Source organism: Portunus trituberculatus, chromosome 48 (assembly GCF_017591435.1).
Source record: "Portunus trituberculatus isolate SZX2019 chromosome 48, ASM1759143v1, whole genome shotgun sequence".
NCBI classification, from domain to species: domain Eukaryota; kingdom Metazoa; phylum Arthropoda; class Malacostraca; order Decapoda; family Portunidae; genus Portunus; species Portunus trituberculatus.
This window is the reverse complement of record NC_059302.1, coordinates 6,871,337-6,892,865: the sequence shown is the minus strand read 5'-3', so window position 1 is coordinate 6,892,865 and position 21,529 is coordinate 6,871,337. Positions and strand designations below refer to the sequence as shown.

At 41.7% G+C, this 21,529-nt stretch overlaps 1 protein-coding gene and 1 long non-coding RNA gene across 5 annotated transcripts in view; both read right to left on the bottom strand.

Moving 5' to 3' along the window:
* Window positions 1–3,505: 3,505 nt before the first annotated feature.
* On the bottom strand, window positions 3,506–14,115 carry LOC123498545. The gene is made up of 7 exons (XR_006672708.1): window positions 14,019–14,115; window positions 13,667–13,820; window positions 13,236–13,339; window positions 10,078–10,228; window positions 9,266–9,351; window positions 4,348–7,899; window positions 3,506–3,639 (listed from the first exon to the last, which is right to left on the bottom strand). It is a non-coding gene; the product is annotated as an uncharacterized LOC123498545 (long non-coding RNA).
* Window positions 14,116–14,430: 315 nt separating this feature from the next.
* The window catches only part of LOC123498617 (mucin-5AC-like), a 178,242-nt gene continuing 171,143 nt past the window's right edge, over window positions 14,431–21,529 (bottom strand). For 3 of the 4 annotated variants that reach the window (XM_045245895.1, XM_045245896.1, XM_045245894.1), the window contains 5 exons: window positions 20,658–20,804; window positions 20,292–20,435; window positions 19,186–20,032; window positions 18,511–18,668; window positions 14,431–17,454 (listed from right to left, as the gene is read on the bottom strand). In XM_045245895.1, coding sequence (XP_045101830.1) covers window positions 17,266–17,454; window positions 18,511–18,668; window positions 19,186–20,032; window positions 20,292–20,435; window positions 20,658–20,804 — 1,485 coding nt within the window. In that variant the 3' untranslated portion in view covers window positions 14,431–17,265. The remainder of the gene's footprint in view (window positions 17,455–18,510; window positions 18,669–19,185; window positions 20,033–20,291; window positions 20,436–20,657; window positions 20,805–21,529) is intronic. The other variant, XM_045245897.1, reaches the window with a different exon arrangement.

Sequence of the window (21,529 nt, the reverse complement as noted above, 5' to 3'; positions counted from 1 at the left end):
AAGTTTCCTTTCTGACCTTTGTGCACTGTTCTCCTCCTAAATCTTTTAACAGTGATGTTCCTCAGGATTTTGTCCTGTCACCCAATGATCTTGGTAGATGGACACTGTTCTTCTCCTAAATCTTTTAACAGTAATGTTCCTCAGGGTTCTGTCCTGTCACCCACTGTCTATTATTCATTAATGATCTTAACTTCTTGCCCTATCCACTCCTATGCTGATGATACCTCCCTACATCTTTCCATGGCCTTTCAAAGGTGACCAACCCTTTGTAGCGAGCAGCTACTAGCCTAGGCAGTGAGGGCAGTGAAAAGCGTGGTGGCAGATCAGGAACCGATTTATTTGAGTACACCAGTTATATATATACTTTACAGCCGGATCACAGGTAGCCAATCAAGTCCTTCCTTTGGGGCAGTGCGAAGGCCGAGGAGCACCCACGGAAGCTGCGAAGACCACGTCGCGGAACCGCACTGGGACATCAGGGCAGCCTTCAGGGTCCTGTGAAAATGTCCCACCATCCCATTAGCTTCTGGGTTATAAGCCGTGGTGTGATGAATGTTGACTCCTAGCAGCTCACCCAGGGACGTCCACAGCTGTGAAGTAAAAGAGGGGCCATGGTCAGATGTGATATGATCAGGAATGCCGAAACGTGAAACCCACCCAGAGAGCAGGGCAGCGGAGCAGGATGCAGCAGTGGCGTTGACCATCGGGACAGCTTCCGGCCACCTCGTCAAACGGTCCATGATGGTGAAGAGGTAGCGATACCCCCCAGAAGGAGGAACGGGACCCACCACATTGATGACATGGATGTGGCCGAAAGGACGCAAGGGCCCGTCTTGGTGTGCCTCTGAATCTTCGTGGTCTGACAAGCAGTGCAGGCGAACCCAGTCCTTCGCGTCTCTGGAAATACCGTGCCACACGAACTTCTGCTTTAGGAGGCGAGCCATCGCACGCTGAGAGGGATGGGCCAACCCACAGATGAGGTCGAAGACATGGTGGCTGAGGGAGGCCGGTATCCATGGGCGAGGGTGACCAGTGCTGACGTCGCAGAGGACCTTGGTGCTGTCACTGCACATGGGCACCTGCACATGGGGATGTCCTGCCATGAAAGGGAGGTAATGGAGGTCCGACAGGCCGCCGTCTCTGGGTCCACCCTCTGAACCTCGGCGAGGCAGATGTAGTCGAGGCCCAACTGCACAGCGTTGATGGGAACCCGAGAGAGGGCATCGGCAACAGGGTTCTGCTTACGCGGCAGGTGGTGAAGGGAACAGCCAAACTCGGTGATGGCGGAGGGATGATGGCGTTGGCGAGGGGACCAAGCATCAGCCTGGCGGGTGAAGGTGTGCACCAGAGGCATGTGGTCAGTCTGAATCATAAAGGTGGCACCCTTGAGAATATGGCGGAAGTGCCGGACAGCGTGATGCACGGCGAGGAGCTCCCTCCCGATCGAAGGTCGAGTACTGTCGTTTGGCCCGTAATAGCCTACGGCTTAAGAATCCCAGGGGATAGCTCACGGCTTAAGAATAGCAGAGAGGCAAAGGCATCCTTGGCCTTCTGAAAAGCTATGGCATGTGGGTCAGTCACTCTATGACAACTCCTTGGGCTTCCCAGCCAGTGCACCATACAACGGGGCCATGACGGAGGCGATGCCAGGCAGGAAACAGTGGTAGTAGTTCACTAGGCCGACAAATTCTTGCAGGGCCTTGACCGTGGTAGGTGTGGGGAAGTTCTTGATAGCAGCCACCTTGTCAGGGAGAGGCGAAACACCGGCTGGGAAGAGGCGGTGCCCCAGGAAGTCCACTTCAGCGACGCCAAACACACACTTGTCGTAGCGCACGACCAGGCCGTTCCTCTGCAGGCGGTCCAAGACTGTGGAAAGGTGCTGCATGTGTTCTTGCTCGGAGAAGGAGTAGACGAGGATGTCATCAATGTAACAGACACTAAATGACAAATCCCCCAGAATGCCGTCCATCATCCTCTGGAACTTCGCTCCAGCGTTACAGACGCCAAAACAGCTGTAATTAAACGTGAAATTACCAAAGGGAGTGGTGACAGCCGTTTTCGGGATGTCAGGCGTGTGCAATGGCACCTGGTAATAAATACCCTTTCAACAGGTCTAGCTTAGAAAAGATGTTGGCCCCGTGGAGGAAAGAAGTGATGTCTGCAATGTTGGGAAGAGGGCTCCGTCTGCATGTTAAGGCGCCTATAGTTGCCACAAGGGTGGAGGGAGCCATCCTTCTTCGTCACGATGTGAAGAGGGCCCAAGGACTCGGCACCCTCTGGCAGATGCCCAGGCGCTCCAATTCGGCGAAAGTCTTCTTCGCTGCGGCGAGTTTGTCGGGAGCCAGCCGGCGAAACTTGGAGAACACCGGAGGGACCAGACGTCTTGATGTGGTGGTAGACGCCGTGCTTAGCCAGAACCTGCGGGCATTGACGAAGCTCAGGCTTGAACACGTCCGGGTAGGAGTCATGGAGGTGAGTTTAGGCATCTGTGGCATCAATCACATGAACAGTGGGGGCCCCGTCCGGAGCAGCGGTGATGGGAATAGTGGCAAAGGAAGCTGTATCGAGCAACCTAGTACCAGAGACGTCCACGAGGAGCTGGTAGTTGGCCAGAAAATCTGCACCCAGGAGAGGGAGGTTAACGTCGGCCACCATGAAGGCTCCAGCCGTACGTGCGGTCGCCAATCCGGATGGCAAGGTGCTGGCGGCCGTATGTCGGAATCGGTGTGCCATTGGCTGCCGTAAGTCTGATGTCGGGCTGCAGTAGGTGGTGCTTCCTCCACCGAGAGGCTGGCAGAAGGGACCGGCCAGTGCCAGTATCCACAAGAAAGCGGACGCCGTTCAAAGGGTCGTGGAGGAAGAAGGTGGAGGCGCCACCCGGGGCTGCCGCAACAGGCGGCGGCCTCCTCACGTTTTTTGGCCAGGTGCAACCAGCCTTGCAGTTCCTGGCATTAGGATCAAATCGGGCATGGAAATAGCACAGGCCATCGATGAACAACTTGGTTGCTGCTGGCAGGGGTGAGGCTGACTGCCGAGATGCTGCCGTACAGGAGGTTGACAGGTGCGACATTGAGCACTGCGATGTCGTCGTTCCAGGACTGTGTTGCAGTAGACGAGAGCACGGCGTTGATGTGGCGACCCACCGTGGCCCGGGTGTCAAGCAAATGATCGGCCATCTGCTGCAGGGTGTCTTCATCCATCTCCTCAGCATTGGGGATGACTGCACGAATAGATTCAGGAAGGCGGAGAAGCCACAGTGCTCGCAGGAGGTCCAGCTTCCTCTCTAATCCATCTGCTGCAGGGGCAGCCGTGCCAGGGCTTTCATTTTGAGGAGGGCCTCAGACGGCCGCTGGTCATCGAGGGGCTGTTTGGAAAGGTGCAGGAGCTGTGAGACTCGCGACGCTGGGGACGGAGTGAAGCGTTGCAGAAGGAAACTCTTGAGGTCACTGTACTCGATGGTGCTGTCACCCTTAAGCCACGTCCACACGGTCAAGCTGTGCCTGACAAGGCAAAGTCTGCAGACTATGCCCGCGTAAGGTGTCCACACGGCTGTCTGTGGTGGTTGGAGGGCAGTCGGACGCCAGCAGGAGTTGTGAGTGCATGGTTCAGTACGGTACGATCACCATGGTGCGCGCCATACTTCGAAAGAAGATAGCACTCTATTACATCCCTTATTGCTGCTGCAGCACGTTTGTCACTATTTCTGTAATTAAAACACCTTACATTCCACAGACATTCGTGTGATTTACATATATATCAATGTACTATTACGCATTTCACGGAGTGAGTCATTGTTTTTCGCGAATATCTTTCAAACTAATGAATTGATTGGAATGGTACTTTGACATTGTGTACAAGACACCTTCCACTAATTTTTGGTCATACTAACCATTGCCAAATGGTGTTAGTAAAAGCGTTTACTCTTGACGTTTAAAGCCGAAGTCACATGAGTCGCCTGAACTAACGTACACAATTGAACGGAGAGTGGGAGGAGGAGGGGGGAAGCGAGCGGAAGAGAGGAACGTAGGGAAGAATGGGATGGGGGATTGTAGACGTTCGTATGGATAGGTTGGCGAGGCTCGGCAACACCGTATATCTCAAGAGTAAACGCTTTTACTAACATTATTTGGCATTGCTTAGTATGACCAAAATTAGTGGAAGGTGTCTAATATACAGTGTCAAAGTATCATTCCGATCAATTCATTAGCTTGAAAGATATTTGCGAAAAACTGACTCACTCTCCGTGAAATGCGTAGTAGTATCTTGTCGTGACCAATATGCACTAGTACTCGGTGTGGACATGCTGTACTACTAACGTGGTAGTCAGTGGATCTGCCTGCACCTTACCTTGTGCGTTTGGCAGTGACGGAAGACCTTCATCCTGGACTATCCACTGCCCTCTAATGGTGCCGGAAGTGGACAGTTTGATGGTTTGCCTGCTGAAACAGATCGTACACGGGCAAAGCCTTCGTGCAAATCTCTAATACAAGAGTTTTAACCAGCACTCAAAATCATTCATACCTTCCTCTGGTAAACTCCCACTTTGCACATCAAGCCCTCTCAACACAATAAATCATGTGGATGTGAATAACAAGTACTATACATGCAGTGGGGGAGAGGGGACCTGTATGTGTAAAATCGTCTTAAGTTTTCAAGCAGTTCAAGATACATGTTCACATTTCTACAGTATTTTTCTTGAAAAAGAGATATGTATATACATATGTCTGCAATAACACATTTTAACTATTTAAAGATGGTGGTCAGACTCCTACGAAAAGATAGGGGTTACTTGTTTACTGCATTACCTATGTCAGAAGGCACAAGCAGAAAAGATTAGCAATATCTGCTAGCCTAACGGGATATTAGAATGGTTCAGATAATTTTTTAAAGAATGAAATTATTTTGAATTTATTTCTAATATTCATACAGTTAAAAAAGGTCAGCAGGATGGATGATGATAAGCTTGCTTCATCTTAGCAAACTTGTTCTTGCTTAGAATTTTGCAAATGTTTTGTCTTCATCTCCTTCCACTACATCTGTAGTATCAAGATCAAGTATATTTTCTCATGTACATCTTGGCAGCATTTTGTATACTTGATCTTGATGTACATGGAAAAATAAAGTACTTTATCTTGATAGTACAGATGCCTTAGGAATACTCCAGAGTGACTCTGGATAGGTAGGCAACACCTGTAGAGGACAAGCAGAAAAAAAAGACAGTATCTGTTCACTAATTATCCCTACATCAAGCATACCACATTTTCTCCAGAAACTCACCACTGCAATAGTGTACTCTTTTGTTTCATCTCATTCTTCCACATATATAGTCCTACCCACTTCACCTCTGTCATCTCACTCTTTCATTTCCTCACATCCTTGAATTCCCACTCTGCCTCCTCTTGTCAGGATTCATTTATGCCTCATTTTGATTCCTCCCAGCCATTCTCATCCCCCACACAACTTTTGAAATCCATTCTTCACTGTCATACTCATGCACCTCTTTCTCCATTTGGTTCCACTTTCATTTGACATACACCTTTCTTGCTATTCTTGTTGATAAAGTCTCTCAAAGTTGCTCCATCTCATATCACCTGTCAAAGCTTATAATGCTGTTTACCTTGATGCATTCAGTGGCCATTCTCGGTACGTTTTTGTCCTACTTCTAACTTGTCAATTTCATTTTCATTCCATGCAATCACATCCATACCATACATTATACTGGGCATAGCCACCCTCTCTTCTACACTTATCACAGCACATCATATTTACTTGCTCTCATTCTAGCTGCACTTCCCAATTGCATTACCCATTGCTTCACCAAGCTTATCTTTTCATTATTTGCCTTTTTACACACTAAGACTTTAACCACATCCCTAAGTACTTATATTCTTGCACTTGTTTCAACTTGTTCTCTCCAATTCTCCATACTGCATTACTCTCATCCTCTGATCTATTCACTATCATTACCTTACTTTTCTCACTATGAAACCTAGCTTCTAAATCTTTTCCACAACATCCAGCAAACTTTGCAACCAACCCATCTGCTGATTCACTCATGACCACTACATCTACATAAAGCAAACATCTCATTCCCCACAGTTACTCTTGCATTCATTCATTGTTTTCAATCTGGCTGATAACTCCTCTGTATACAAGCTGAAAACGGTTGGTGACAATATACACCCTTGCCTAGCTTATCTCTAACTCTTCACTCAAGTCCTTTTCTATATTTCCTAGTTCTGTATTTAGTAGCTCTTGTCTCAACATACATGGTATACACTATGTTGGTTATCATCTCTTTCCTAAGGCTTTGCCTAACATTTCTCTATCCACCCTGTTCTATGCTCTCTATATCTAAAAAAATGTTAGTTCTTCACCTTACACTCCAGCTAGCTCAGTCCATTTACACAATCTCATTCAACACTGCACTGAACACTACTACTAATCCAATTGGCCTTTTTAGTTCAACTCATTTACTCTGGGATCCTCACTTGTGCAAGTCTCCCAACATTCACTCCACATTATTAGTACTCTCCTCCTCTCATACCTAGTTAAAAAGTTAAGTCATCCTGTCATTCCTAACCTTTCCAGTATTTTTATGCATCTCAAGGTATCCTATCTAATCCTTCTGCACATCTCTCTTCTTCCCTGCTGATTTTCTCATTTACGTCATCAGCATTCATCCTCTCCAGTGTCATACATCCTTCTCTCACAGGAGACCTACCCACTTCTTTCCCAGAACTATCTGATTGGCTCCCTGATTCCTTCCTTCTCTTATAACGTCATTAACTTTTAGACTCTCCATATCAACATTTCCTGACATTCATCTCATGAACTTGTACCATTATTCACAGTCACATTCCATGCCTTTCTCAAAGATTCAATCACACTTTCACACTTGACTTTCAAGCCTTCATTATTATTTGCCTTGTAAGTTAGTTGTTTCACATACACTGCCCATGCATTCTTCTAAAATTTCTTTGATTTTGATCTGTGATCTTGATGCTACCCAGGTGGCTCAGGATATCTCCTGAGGCAGGACCTAGTATTGGCAGACATCTTTATAATCGCTACATCTAGCATTCCACTTTCACTCCTCTCTCCACATAGTCCCAGCACCACCACCATTCATTCCCTTCTTGTCTTCAACATCCTAGCATTCCACAATTCCCTCAGCACCACTTGCATTATATCATTCCTGTCTCTGGCATATTAAACACACTAGCATTGCGTGCTTTACTTTGTCTTCTCCCATGGCACACTATGTTACAGGACTTGGACCATCTGTAGCACCTTGCATTCATCCATACACTGAGCCCAAGCTTGGAAGAGATCACCCAGACTGCCATCATACCACTTTTCATACTTTGGGGCCACTTTCCCTCTATACCACTCCAAAGTACTCTTCTATTCCATCTTATTCCTCTACTCACTCTGTCCCATACACCACTTTTCCCACTTCCTTACATCCTCTCTGTCCCATACACTTCACTTCTCCCACTTCCTTACATCCCATTTGAAGCCCTCTCCATTTCTAACTCATGTACAAGTTACTCTCAACATGCCTCCCCTCAACTTGTTGAAATAATGCCCAAGCAGTTTACAGACCACTCACTACCATCCTGGCACACTTCCCCCACCTGCTGCTATTCCTAACATTCCACAAACACTTCCTAACTTACTTGCATTATTTGATCATTCCAATCTTTCCTTGAATCTCAATGTTGCCCTTACATGCCTCTCTGAAGGTACCCATCCTATTTCTCCCTTCAACACCTCTGTTGCTACATACCCTGGTGCATTGAGTGGAATTCTGTAGTCCGACCCTGGTGCATTAGGTGGCATTCTGTAGTCTGTCTACTCGAAAGTGGCTCTTGGATCTCAGTCTTGAATAGTCTCCTGGAGAAATGCTTGGTTGTAAGATATTGAGGAAAACCATAAGCTATCCTTGGAGAAATGCTTGGTTGTAAGATATTGAAAACCATAAGCTATCCTTGATAAGTGTGTTGATCAACAGAAAACAAGTATTATTCATATAAAATCAATTTTATCATCATTAAGCTACAATATATATGTTTTAAACCCAGGAGGTACTTTATAGTAGACCTTTTTTTTTTATAGGTACTCTATTCTGTCCTAGTTTTCTAACATCTCTTGTTCAACTTTCAAATTTCTCAACACATCATATTTGTTCACTTTCATTCTTGCTGCACTTCCTAGCCAGATTACCCACTGGTCACCAGTCTCATCTTTTCATTCTTTGCTTTTACAGTCTTTTGGACTCCCCAACATCCTTGGATACTTGTATTCATCAGTCTGTTGAATTCTCTCCCAGTCTCCACATTGAGTTTCTCTCATCGTCTGACCTATTCACAACCATTACCTTGCTTTTCTCACTGCTAAATATCACTCCAAAATCTCTTCCATATACACAACTTCCAACAGACTTTGGAGCTCATCTGCCAATTCACTCCTAACTACCACATCATCTGCATACATGAGCACACACATCCTATCATTCCCCATCCTTACTCCTACATTCATTCATTCTCAATCTTGGCTAACTCCTTTTTCACTTTTTACCCAGTCTTTCTTTATCCCCTAGTCTCTATCTAGCCCTAGTGTCCACGTACATACTTTGCACTATTCTATCTATCTTTGCACTCAATCCAGTCTTTTCTGAGATTCTGCCTAACATTCTCCTATTCACCTTGTCATACATTTTTCTATAATGAGAAAACCAAAGTACAATTTACTACCTTCCTTCCCTTTCCTCCCAATCAATTCATTCACCACAAACATGTGTTCAGCTCTCCTGTCCACATGGAAACTATTCTGTTCTTCACGCAACACTCCAATTTGTTCAATCCATTCACATAGTATGTACTGTATTTAATAATGCAATTGGCCTATATAGTTCTACTTGATCCTTATGCAACAGTCACCCTGCACTATTGTGCTCCTTCCTAAATTTTTCGCCTTACCTTTCCTATCCTTAGATTACTGGTGTACACACGCAGCTGTTCGTTTCCTTATTTTTACTCTCCCCACCTCCCATATCAGAGTGCTTGTCTGTGTATTACCTGGAACCCTTACTTTCCTAATCCTTGCCACAATATATTACAGTATTGGTCACATTAATCACATGGTCTTGCTCTACAAAATCTTTGATTATTTTCTGATAGTTGCCTACTACCCCTTTAACGTTTTAAAAATAAATTAATATAGGTTACTCAAGCTAAACTCCACTCTATCCCATGCTTACAAGAACAGGTGAGGCTCTTGTCCACAGTAGTCAATTCCTTCTCATTATAAGGAAGAGTTGCTGGCATATTTACTGCTGTGCCTTATCTGAGTGGATAAGAAGCAATAGATCAGTGAAGAGTTGTAGTATCAGTGTCGCATGGCAAAATCTATATGGATCAAAACTTGAGAATGACTAACCATAAAGTATACTTGCTGCCAAATTGTTTCAGTGGTCTGCACAATAACCTGCTAAATTTACAATGGCTAAATGTACCTGATCAAGATTGGAGTGGGCTGACATAACCCTGATAAGATTTAGTATTGTTCCAGCAATAATACTTGTATATATTTTATTACAATAAAGAATGGAAGTGTATATGATGTTTTTATCATCAGCTTTTTCCAACTGAACTAGTTTTTTCTTCAAGATGAGAGGTCAGCACAAGCAACTGGTGTGTATGGAACTTATGAAAGTCAGTTGGTGGGGGACAAGTATGTAACTGTTAAAATCTCACTAAGATAGCACTCGGCCTCTGATACCTGTGAGTAGCCTGCATTGCATTCAAAACCACAGAATATATACTGTACCTGATTGTTTAAATACAATGTACGTAGGTTACTCAGAAGGTATCACAGGCTAAGTGCTATCTCAGTGAGTTATGAACAGTTACATAACTGACAATTTTTTTTCTTTCTCTAAATACATTGCTACTCACTTTTACTGGATCATTCATTCCACTACTTGTCCCCCACCAACTCACTCCTCAAATTTTATACATACCAGTTACTTGTGCTATTGAAGAAGTGTCGGATAATACATTGGTCACTTACTGAAATGGTTGTGTAAACTCCTGGGTGACCCGAGATTCTCATTTTGGTATTTCAAGTTCCCTGAAGTTTGCACCACGTCTTCCAAAGCTCTTATGGTAGCAGACCTTGCTCCTTGTCATATTGCTCCATTCCTCATCCGCAGCACCATTGTCTGCAAGATTACATCATCTGTCAGTTTTCAAAGATTTAGTCGATTAGTTATAAAATTTTTTTTGCTAAAGGGGTTCTTACAGCCTTATTTTACCTTATTTTGTTAGGATTGCTTCAAAGGCTTTAGATTTTGAACATCTAAAAAATGATACAAATACAATTGTTGCTTGTCTGTAACTTTAGATTTAGGAACAAAAATGATACAAATACAATTGTTGCTTGCCTGTAACTTTAGATTTAAGAATAACATCACATTTAGGCTACATCTCAGTGAACACTGCATGTAATTGACAGTTGAGCAAAGAATACTGGGGAAGGGAAGGAAATATGATTGAAAAATAAATTAATAAATGGAGAAGGAGGAAGATAGAGGAATAATAGAAGTGTGAGAGATGAAGGAAGCAGTAGAAAAAAAAAAATGGGAGAGGGAATGAGAGGGTAATAGATGTTAGGATGGATGGTGGTAGTGTGTGTTAAAAGTTAGTAGATGGCCAAGAGGGAGGGGAAGGCAGATAGCAAATTGGAGTGGATAAAACAAAATTGACACCTGCCTCTCCACCACAACTTGGACCATCAGTCTGCTGAGCCTGAACCATTGTAGCCTGTTGAATCTGGACCATTGCAGCCACGACCATCACAGGTCATATCAGCAGCACCATGGATGGTGGTGCAACAACTAACCCTCAATAATATAACCAGAAGGCAAGCATACCCAGAAGGATTGGTGAAGAAAATGCATATTGATTCACATCTACTTAAAATGATTTGACTCACATGCAACCTTTACCCTTAGTTGAACATCAAGGTTTTAAGGATTTTATGAACTTGCTTGATTAGCACTATATTCTTCCAAGTAGGAAGGAGCTTAAACAGACGCATTTTTCTTCCCCATGAAAATCAAATGGAAATGGTGTGAAAAAGAATTGGAAAGTGCCAATTATGTTGCTCTTACTTCTGATCTTTGGACCTCAAGGCAAGCCAAATAATTTACAATTGTAACATATCATTTCATATCTCCAGAATGGGAATCAAAGTCTATTACTGACAACAAAAAGACTAAAGGTAGACCACACAGCACAAAATATTGCAGATTCATTAACAGAAAAATGTGAGGATTGAAAAGTGAAGGAAAAGGTTTGTTGCATAGTGACAATGCAACCAATATAATAAAAGCAGTGAAAGATACTGAATATACGACACATTGGATGTTTTGCTCACACACTGAATCTTGTTCAGACTGCTATAAAATACACGAGTGAAGTGAAGGTAGTGCAGGAAAAAAAGCGATTGTGTCATTCTTCCTCCATATTGTGAAAGTTTCTGCAAAGTGAGTGAATTGCAAGTTCAACAAGGAACAGGAAAAAATAAACTAATAATGAATGTGGAAACACGGAACTCAACAAAGACCTTTTTACATTTTGATTCATAAAATGTAAAAAGATCCATCTCTGTGCTACAACCTTTCAAAGTAGCGACTAAGGAATTCTCCTCAGAGAAAGTGGCTTGCTTGTCAAAGGTGATACCTATGATGAAAGTCGTGTGAAGAGAAGGAACGTCAGAACATAGTTGTATGCAACTTCCTTTGAGAATAGAGTTGTGGACACAGTTGGATAAAAGGTTTCCAGTACTTGAAAGCAGATTTATTTTTGGAGTGGTGACTGTTAGATCCAAGACTGAAAAAAACAACAAAAAACCTAACCTTTGTTAATGAAGGAAACAAAGATCATTCAGGACTCCCTGCTAACTGAGATGCGCTCATGCTCAATGGATAGGGAAACTGGAAAGTGCTTAAAGATGCAGACAGGGCATCATAAATTGATCTTTTACAAGTCACCACTCTACATATATCTACAAACAGAGAACTGGACTTGTAGAAAGAACATGATGAGACAGTCAAAGAAAATCTGTCATATAAACTGTTGCTATATGCAGATGACAGCATTTTGATTGTTCCACACAAGGATGTAGATGTTATTAAAAATAGACTAGGAAAAGAACTTGAATCATGTAACACCTGGATGATACATAACAAGCTGTCTTTATGTTTAGGAAAAAAAAAATTATGTTAGTTGGATCAAAAACGAAACTAAAAAATGTAGATGATTTTGATATAACATGTTTGGGTCAAGAAATAAATGGAGTAAAATCAGTAAAATACTTAGGAGTTCATTTGGATCAGTGTGTCTCAGGGGAGCTAAACTGTATACAGATAATCAAGAGGATAAATGCAAGGTTAAAATTTATGTACAGACAAGCAAAAGACCTTGATACAAAAATTAAGAAAACCTTATGTAGCGCCCTAATTCAACCTCACTTTGACTATGCATGTTCCTCTTGGTACTCTGGACTGAAAAGTAGATCTAAAAAACAACTTCAAATTTGTCAAAACAAGATTATCAGATTCATTTTAGGTTTAGACCCCAGATCTCATATAGGACAAGCGGAGAGAGAAAAAGTAAATATGCTTAGTGTTAAGAATAGGGTAAAAGAATTAAAATTAAGCCATGCACACAATATTCATAACAACAGAGGACCAACATATCTTGCAGAACATTTCCATAGGAAAACAGATACCCAAACAATTAGGACTAGAAATAATGATTTAAACTTTTGTATGTCAATCGCACAGGGTCCCTCAGCACATACCTTCTATCACACAGCCATTAAAGACTGGAACTCATTACCAAAAAGCTTACAAAGCATAGAATCCAAACACCTGTTCAAAGCAGCTCTCAGGAAATATTTACAAGATGAAGAAAGAGCTGCTGAATCAAATGACTAACTATTACTAACCATGACAGTTTTAGAAATATAAATTAAGGTTGTACTTTTTAATTTTAAGGAACAGTAGGTAAATAAGCTTAAGGTTTAGTATTACTGTGTACCAAAGCTATGTGTATAGTGACTCCTGTGCTGTCTGCCCCATCTTGCTGCATAAAAGGGACCCTACTGGAAATAAGTTGTAAAACTTTAGCAGGTTATCCTGGAGGAAGTATCTATGTACTTACCACCATCTGTTGGGCAAAATGTGGACATGATGGTACTTAGAGGAACCCATTATTGTCCAAGACGAAGATCCTTTGTGCTGGTGGAAGGAGCATGCACTACTCATCTGTTGCAGGACCAAGCAAAAAGGATCAGTTACATTTGTGCCTTCCAAGTGTTTTCCAGAGCAGGTGAACTGATTTCAGAGAGAAACAGCTGTTTGAGTGATAACAATGTCAACATGCTTCTCGTTCTAAATAAGAATATGAAAAAAAAGTTGCATAAAAATCGAATAGCATGTGTCAGTGAACTTTCATTTATCGTTGTGCGTCTGTGTGTGTGTTAGATAATGACAAAATAGTGAAACTAACAATAACAAAACTGACAAAAGATACTAGTACTACTATAATAACAAAGTAGTAATAAATAATAATAATCTTATTACTATCATTACCAAGACGAGGTCCGACAATAGTTGCGGCTAGCGGCTTCGATATGGCGACATGCTTCATGGAGGTAAGTAACAACACAGTAACAACTCAGCTCTTTGTGCCAGCACATGCAGTTCCGTTAACTTGGGCTGAGTCGGGTAGTACCGCCACACATGTCTGTACCGTAAAGAGTTGCGTACCGCATGTCTCGTTCAAGATCATTCGCACCGCCACAGCCCCACTTTGCCGCCACCCGCCAGTTTCGCAGCATTTTTACCCGTAAAGTACTAGTAGTACCGATAAACAACTTCGCCAGCAAAGCTTTTACCCATACTGAAATTAGCAGTACTTGGCCATCACTAGTGGAGGACTCACCTTGCAGACATGAAGATCTCTTTTCGGTGCAACACACAACCGGTCGCTTGAAATCTCGAAACCTCGAGTACATGGGATGCACATGCACCTTCCTTCGTGGTTGGCCAACAACTGGTGTTACTCGGCTCTGGTAGCAGCTGAAGCTTGAGCGAGTCAAGTCGATCACGGCTGCTTCGAACTGCTTCGTGAATGACATGTTGTTCCTTATTCGTTTCCAGTATACTCATACATGCCATGAATAGACATCATGAATAATATTTACATCATTGCTACAATTTAGTAATATGTTTTATTTTTAGGCCGCCATGTACTAAACAAGAACAACTATTACGACACAAACCAACTACTAAATATGCCAGTAAAGACCTATTTGCTCATTAAGTAGGAATGTAAAATTACTAAAACAATTACGACAAGTTATTGTGCTTTATTATCAAGACACAAATGTACAGAACACGAAGACAAAACACTGGTAAGAGCTGGACCGAAGACGTGATGCAGCACAGAGTGAGGAGGAAGACAAAGACTGGACGTTCAGGATGACCACAGATATTATGTTGTGACTGCCATCTTTCATTACACAACGGAATACAGTGTGTGGTGCATGTAATCAGGATTATCATGTCTCTCTATCGCAATATTAGCCGACGCTAATATTGCGACGCTACAGATTGTAACGATAATGTGTAATGGCTGAAGGAGACTTTAAGGATCTCATTGATAGCTGAGGGCAAGAACAGTTAACTTTTATCTGAGATGGTGGAGTATACCGACGGATAGATAAGCAGATAGAATGATGGACGGGTAGGCAATGATAGATAACGGCATCTGTTGATCACCAAATTATAATTGATGGTTATAGAGTAACTGGGAAGGAAAACATGTGGAAAGGGAAAGGTAATAAATATGTAATTGTAACATTTATTGACGTAATTTCCAATCTAAAGAAAATTCTAGTCATCAGAAAATAAGATATATCATTCTGTTTTCTTAGTATGATTCGTTCAGAGGAATGAATCACCACCATACCCAAACACAAGGAATACCAAGTAGTCATTGCCTCATTCTAAAACTAAAGACATGAATAAAAGGTTTTGTTTATGTCAAGATGCCAAGTGTCTCTTTCAGCCATAATTTCACGCTCATTACGAACAAATAAGATGATTCGCGTGAACTTACAAAATCGCAGATAATATTATAAAGCTGCAAATCAAAGACACAATATCCTGATTATACATACACACACACACAAAATAAAAGAGACAAGTATCAATAAATAGTAACACTGAAATAAATAAGGATAAATCTATATAATTTATCAACAAGAAACAACAGCAATTAAGTGATAAATAATAAGTTAATATTCGGGAAAACATCCGACTGATTTTTGCACACTGACGTGAACGTACTCGCATGCATAAAGTTGGACAGAAGCACAAGGGTTCATTTTCAGAACAATCATGGAAGAGGAAAAATATATTATTGCGGAACTTCTAAAGACGGTACTCAGGAAATTAATAAGCGTCATTATCAGCCTGATAACGAAGACCAAAAGCTGACTGATAGTGTGTGTGTGTGTGTGCCGTCCAAGTTCGGATGGGATCTCGCGCTGTGGCGGATGAGCGCCGATGAGGAACTAGACTAGTTAATACTATTCACGAAACTGTAACATAGTTTCTCAAATTTTAGCATAAATAGATATCTATAAATAGTAACAGTTATTGATTTCATGGCTATGTTTGAAGCGGTGAAGGATAAAAGACATTCAGGAAATAATTTAGACTTGATTTGCAATAAGAAACATGGTGTCTGTGACGGGAGGCAGATGACGTGACAACAAGCATGTCAGTCACTCACTATGATATTTAGTCACTTTTAAGACATTATAGATAATTAAAAATACCAAGTATCGATATTTCACACAAGCGGAGAGAAAGTATTACATATATTTCATCTAAGAGAAAGAAGTTTGATATTACCTGTGACGCCCAAGAATAGAATCAAAAGAATATAGATCCTTATAAACAAAAAGGGGGATGGACACTTAAAAAGAGAGGCAGATCAAGCGTATTATAAGAATTACAGTATCTTCTGGCTTACTTTCCCCACTATATACCACTGAGGCACACTCCGAATACGGAGAGAAAGAAATAATATGTACAGCTGTAGAAAAAAAAAAAAAAAAAGAACGGTGAATAGATCGTAACTTTCGTGCCAATTATGATCCAGCACCCGAGAAAACTAAAACCTTTTCTGAGGCGACCACTGAGCTCTTTGTCTTCTTACCCTACTAGAAACCCTACGTGTATATCACCAGCCTTTTCCAGCAGCACAGCAGTAGCGCCAGAAACCTGACTAGCACCTTTAAACGTCACTTTTATATAACTTTTTTTTTTTTTTCAAGCGGGCGATAATGAAAGAATTAACTGTGTACACCCAATGAAACTCGCACCATTGTGACTTGTGTAGTTACCGACGTTACTAATTCTGACACTTCTCTGTGCCGTGGTATTCATCTTAGCACCCTTCCTTAATTACGGGATACAGTATTATACTCCAAGAACTTCCGTACCTGGCCAAGTGACTAAGTCCGCTAGGTATTGTATTATAAGCACTGCCTCTGTGAAACTTCTATCATTAATGGGCCTTCGGGAGCAAAGTATATGTGAGCAGGTTCCCACTATCAACCCAGCTATATACATAATATAAAAATAAAAAATCTCCTATATACAGCAGCTACGTATAGTATAAGCAATATTCATATACACGCTGCACACGTATTGTGCGCACCATCTTCAAATAAGTTAAGGTTCCCAAAGTATAAGGCAACTCACCAATCTATATAGTCTCTGGAAGAAAGACCGAGAATTTGGTGAGAGGGAAATGTTATAACCGGATATTCTTGGTCTTACTTTGAATGAAGTGATGAGATATTATTGTTGCATATGATTTCGAAAATAAGGAGAAGAATGTTTAGTCAAAAGCAGGAGGGGAAAAATATTGTGACAGGATATTCTTTACCCTATTACGATTTAAAAGGTAAGATACTGTTATTACATGAAAAAAAAAAAAAAAAAAAAAAATCAGGCAAATGATATTTTACTGTATAGCATATTAAGGGAAACCCACTCACGAAATACAGTGAATGATAAAGTATATATGTATTAAAAAAATCATACCTGACACTTTCTTTCACCATTTACACAACACAAAAATAAGACTAAAATTTAAAATCCTATGTATACAATTATTTTTTGGAGTATTTATCTGCATCTGGGATTTCATATATAAGGGCATTTAATGAGTAAAACCTAGCGGCGTGGTCGCAGGAGAAGTTGTACCACCAGTCACACACGAAGTACTGCTGGTTGAACACTGTACCATTGGGGCAGAGGAAGGAGTCATGGCGGCCGTCCTCTTGGCAGATGTGGAAGATCTGTGGCGAAATGAGTATCATGCTACCATTGTTATTCCTATTGTTATTACTAGTACTACTACTACTACTACTACTACTACTAATACTACTACTACTACTACTACTACTACTACTACCACTACTACTACTACCACTACTACTACTACTACTACTATCACCTTTTTATGTAAGGGGGGTTCTAGCCAAGGGCACTTAAAAGAAAAAGACCCACTGAAGATACCAGTGCTGAGAAAGACTATTACGTAGTACTACTATTACTACTACTTACTATTACTTTTACTACTAGTACAACTGTGATAATCATACTTTAACTGTTTGAGATAATGATAGTTACTGCTACTCCTCCTGATGCTGGTTCTGTAATAACTAGCATCGTTTAACAGTTTGAGATAATGATCATATCATTACTGCTACTACTGCTACTGATGCCAGTTCTATAATTATCAATATCGTTCAGCTTCTTGGGATAATTACCATACAGGAGATTACTGAGTAGATACAACCACTGTAATAACTGGTATGCTGTTATCATGATAATGGTCTGCTTCATATTGCCGACTACCACTAAAGGCTTGAAGATTAATTTAATTTTACGCTGCGTAAATGCAAAATAGTAATTCATCTCAATGAATGCTATGAATTACGATGAAAATAAGTACATTTATTTTATATAAAAGAGGAGAAAAGACTTACTTTTTATTCTATAGAAAACTGGGATAATATGGAAATAACATCAGTGCTTTCACCTGATGGCTAGTTTAGGTTAGCAATATATCAATTCGGTCATTTTATTTGATAATTGATCTTAATCAATAGATCATGATTTGAAAAAAGAACATCATATTTTGGCAAAAAAACATATAGTTAGTCTAAAATAAGTAAATTAAAGTAGAAAATACTCAACGCTCAGTGTAGAAACAAAATTGTATATGATACAATGTCCTTAGCGTGAAAAAAAAAAAAAAAAAATCCTTCTTAACTTGTACCTTCCCACCAATACTCTACACCTTTAACAAATACCGTCGTAACCTTGTCTCTTAAGCCATCGTCACTCACCTGACACTGGGCTTCCGTGTCGGCGTATAGACCCGGGTGCTCCTGGGAGTCACACATGAACTTGGTCTCGGGGACGGCTGAGTACACAGGATAGTCGATACCCGCCACTCCGGGGATGGCTTCGTCGTCATATTCCACCGGCACGTATATGTTGGGATCTGGGAGGGGCAACAGGGAGTTAGGAAGTGTTTAAATGGTTACAGGATGTGTCCGATGGAGAATTAAGGGACGTTTAGGTGCATGGGAGAGAGAATAAGGATTTAGAGAACATTTATGTAGTTAAGACGCGTGCTTATGTGGTTAAAAATGGCTTAGTGGTTGATTTATATGCTGTAGTCATGTAGAGGCAATATCACGTGTTCAGAAAGCCCTTTACTTGAATTAGATACCGATAGATCGAGGGAGGCAATGTTTACTTTGCTCCTCTATTCCTTTTCTTTTTACTATTACCGCTACTATTACTACTATTACTACTACTACTACTACTACTATTACTGTTATATTCCTACTTAAAATAAATAACTTCCAATAACTTCTTCTATTCTGTATTATTATTTGTCCTGTTTAAGTGTTATCATTGCTGCTGCTGCTGCTGCTACTACAGTAATTACTACTACTACTACAATATATACTACTACTACTACTATCACCACCACTTTTACTACAATTGCTCACCTGATTGGACGAAGTCAGGTTGTGCGGGAGCTGTGACGGTAGTGGTGGTGCCTCTCACGTGGTACAGCGAGGAAGGTGCACGGTACGCCTTGGTGGAGGTGCGATAGACAGGAGATTCTTGCTTCCTGGGGCGCTGTCTTCCGGTAACCCGCTTAGGTGCTGAGGAACTAGTGATTCTCCCTCGGTAGCCTCTTCTGCTGGTAGTGGTGGTGGATGGCAGTGTGGGAGGCGTTGGTGTGCGGTAGGATGAGGGCGGTCTTGTGGGTCTCGTGGTGGTGGTAGTAGTGGTGGTGGAAGCGGTTGTTGTTGCAAGGGCGCTTAGACGTGATGATTCAAACGTGGGACGTCTGGATCCAACACTCGTCTTGGAAACTCTTCGGGGTTCTGAAGTGGAAGTCTTGGATTTTTCATGAGATGAAGGGCGGGATGAAGGGCGGGATGAGGGACGGGATGAGGGGCGAGAGGAAGAGTAGGTACGAGAAGATGAGCGAGATGGGGACCTGGAGAGCTCGTAGCTGGTGGGCGTGCGCGGTGTTGTAGGCAAGATGGTGGTGGGTACTCGCTCCGGGGCGGTAGTGGGCGGAGGCGTTTGAATGGGTGTGAAAGCAGGCCTGACATTCACCTCCTGCGGCACAGGAGAAGGCGAGGGCGAGGGCTTGGAAGGACGACGAGTTCTGGAGGGGCGGGAGGGACGGCGAGTAGATTTGGAAGGCGCTCTGGTGGTCTCTGGTGCGGGCGATGTGGGCGCCTGGGTGACGGACACAGCCGGGACGCCGATCAGAGCCAAGGGAGACAGCGGCTCGTTTCCTAAGGAGGTGCTGGAGATGGGCGCCAGATTTTGCAGATGCTGAGGAAGAGAATGATAAAAACGACATGCAGAACACATACATTTCTTTGGTTCATGTCATGCATTACACCCGTAACTAGCGATAAAGCACGTAAAAGCTTTATCAGATAATGACAATTGAAAATTAATGCAGTAAACGACAAAAAAAAAAAAAAAGGAAGAGATAAACTGAGTAAATATTCGACATAAGTAAGAAATGTATGTCCATTATGGACGAGGTAAGATGTTTAGTGGTGAGAGACAAAAAACAATAACACACCTGTTTTTCACTTTCTCGGTCGGGCACAGGATGGCCGTGGCTCTCTCCGGAGTCCTCCGCGGAGCCAGGCTTGGCAGTGTGGTCGTCTATGTAGTAATAGGAGTCCGTGAGGTACGAGGGACCGGGGGCCTGCGTCACTGCCTGCTAAATGCGGTAAAAAAATAGCAAAAATTTGGGATGTTATTAGTATGTAAGCTGCTTTTAATTTTTTTTTCTTTTAACTTCTTTCAGAAGTCGGAAATAACTATGGGAAAAACTGACTAGTAACGAGAGGGATAAATGGAGTGAGATAAAGGAGTGAATTAATTTACACTGAAATATTTCTTGACTCACCTGACTGTCTAGGAAATTGTTTGAATGACTGACCTCGAGAGCGACGTGGCTGAGCAGGCCGTCAGGGTTGATGGGCAACTTGTCAGTGGTGGTGGTGGGCTTTGGGGTGGTGGTGGGCATGTCCAGACTCTTGCCCCTCCCTTCCCCAGGCACGTCTCCACCAAGCCTGAGTCCAAAGTCCTGCAGCAGCCCCAGGAGGAGGAGGAGGAGGAGGAGGAGGAGGAGGAGGAGGAGGAGGAGGAGGAGGAGGAGGAGGAGGAGGAGGAGGAGGAGGAGGAGGAGGAGGAGGAGGAGGAGGAGGAGGAGGAGGAAAATAAGACATGAAAAGAGGAGGAGAAATGATAGACAAAAAAAAAAAAAAAAAAAAAAAAAAAAAAAATAAAAAAAAATATATATATATATATATATATATATATATATATATATATATATATATATATATATATATATATATATATATATATATATATATATAGGAGGTAAAGGAGAAGGAAATGGAAAGGAGTAGGGAAGGAGGATAAGAAAATGTAGAGGAGGAGAGAGAAGAGAAAATATTTTGAGTTTGTTTAGCGGAACCGAAAAAAAAAGTAAATAAAGGAGAGAAAAATTAGATTAATAATACAAACTACAAATCATATTAGTATTCGGAGACGTATTGAACATTTATTATCTTATATATCCCTATTTCTCCCTACGTACTGACATAATCTATACCTCAACACTTTCAAAGGTGCAAATTCACTCTGGCAAAGTTATTCATCTGGTAACAATAATAATAATAATAATAATAATAATAATAATAATAATAATAATAATAATAACAATAACAATAATAACTCTTAGATTACTCCACAAAAAAGGAAAATAATCTTATTTTCTTTTAGAGATAAAAAAATATTCATGTA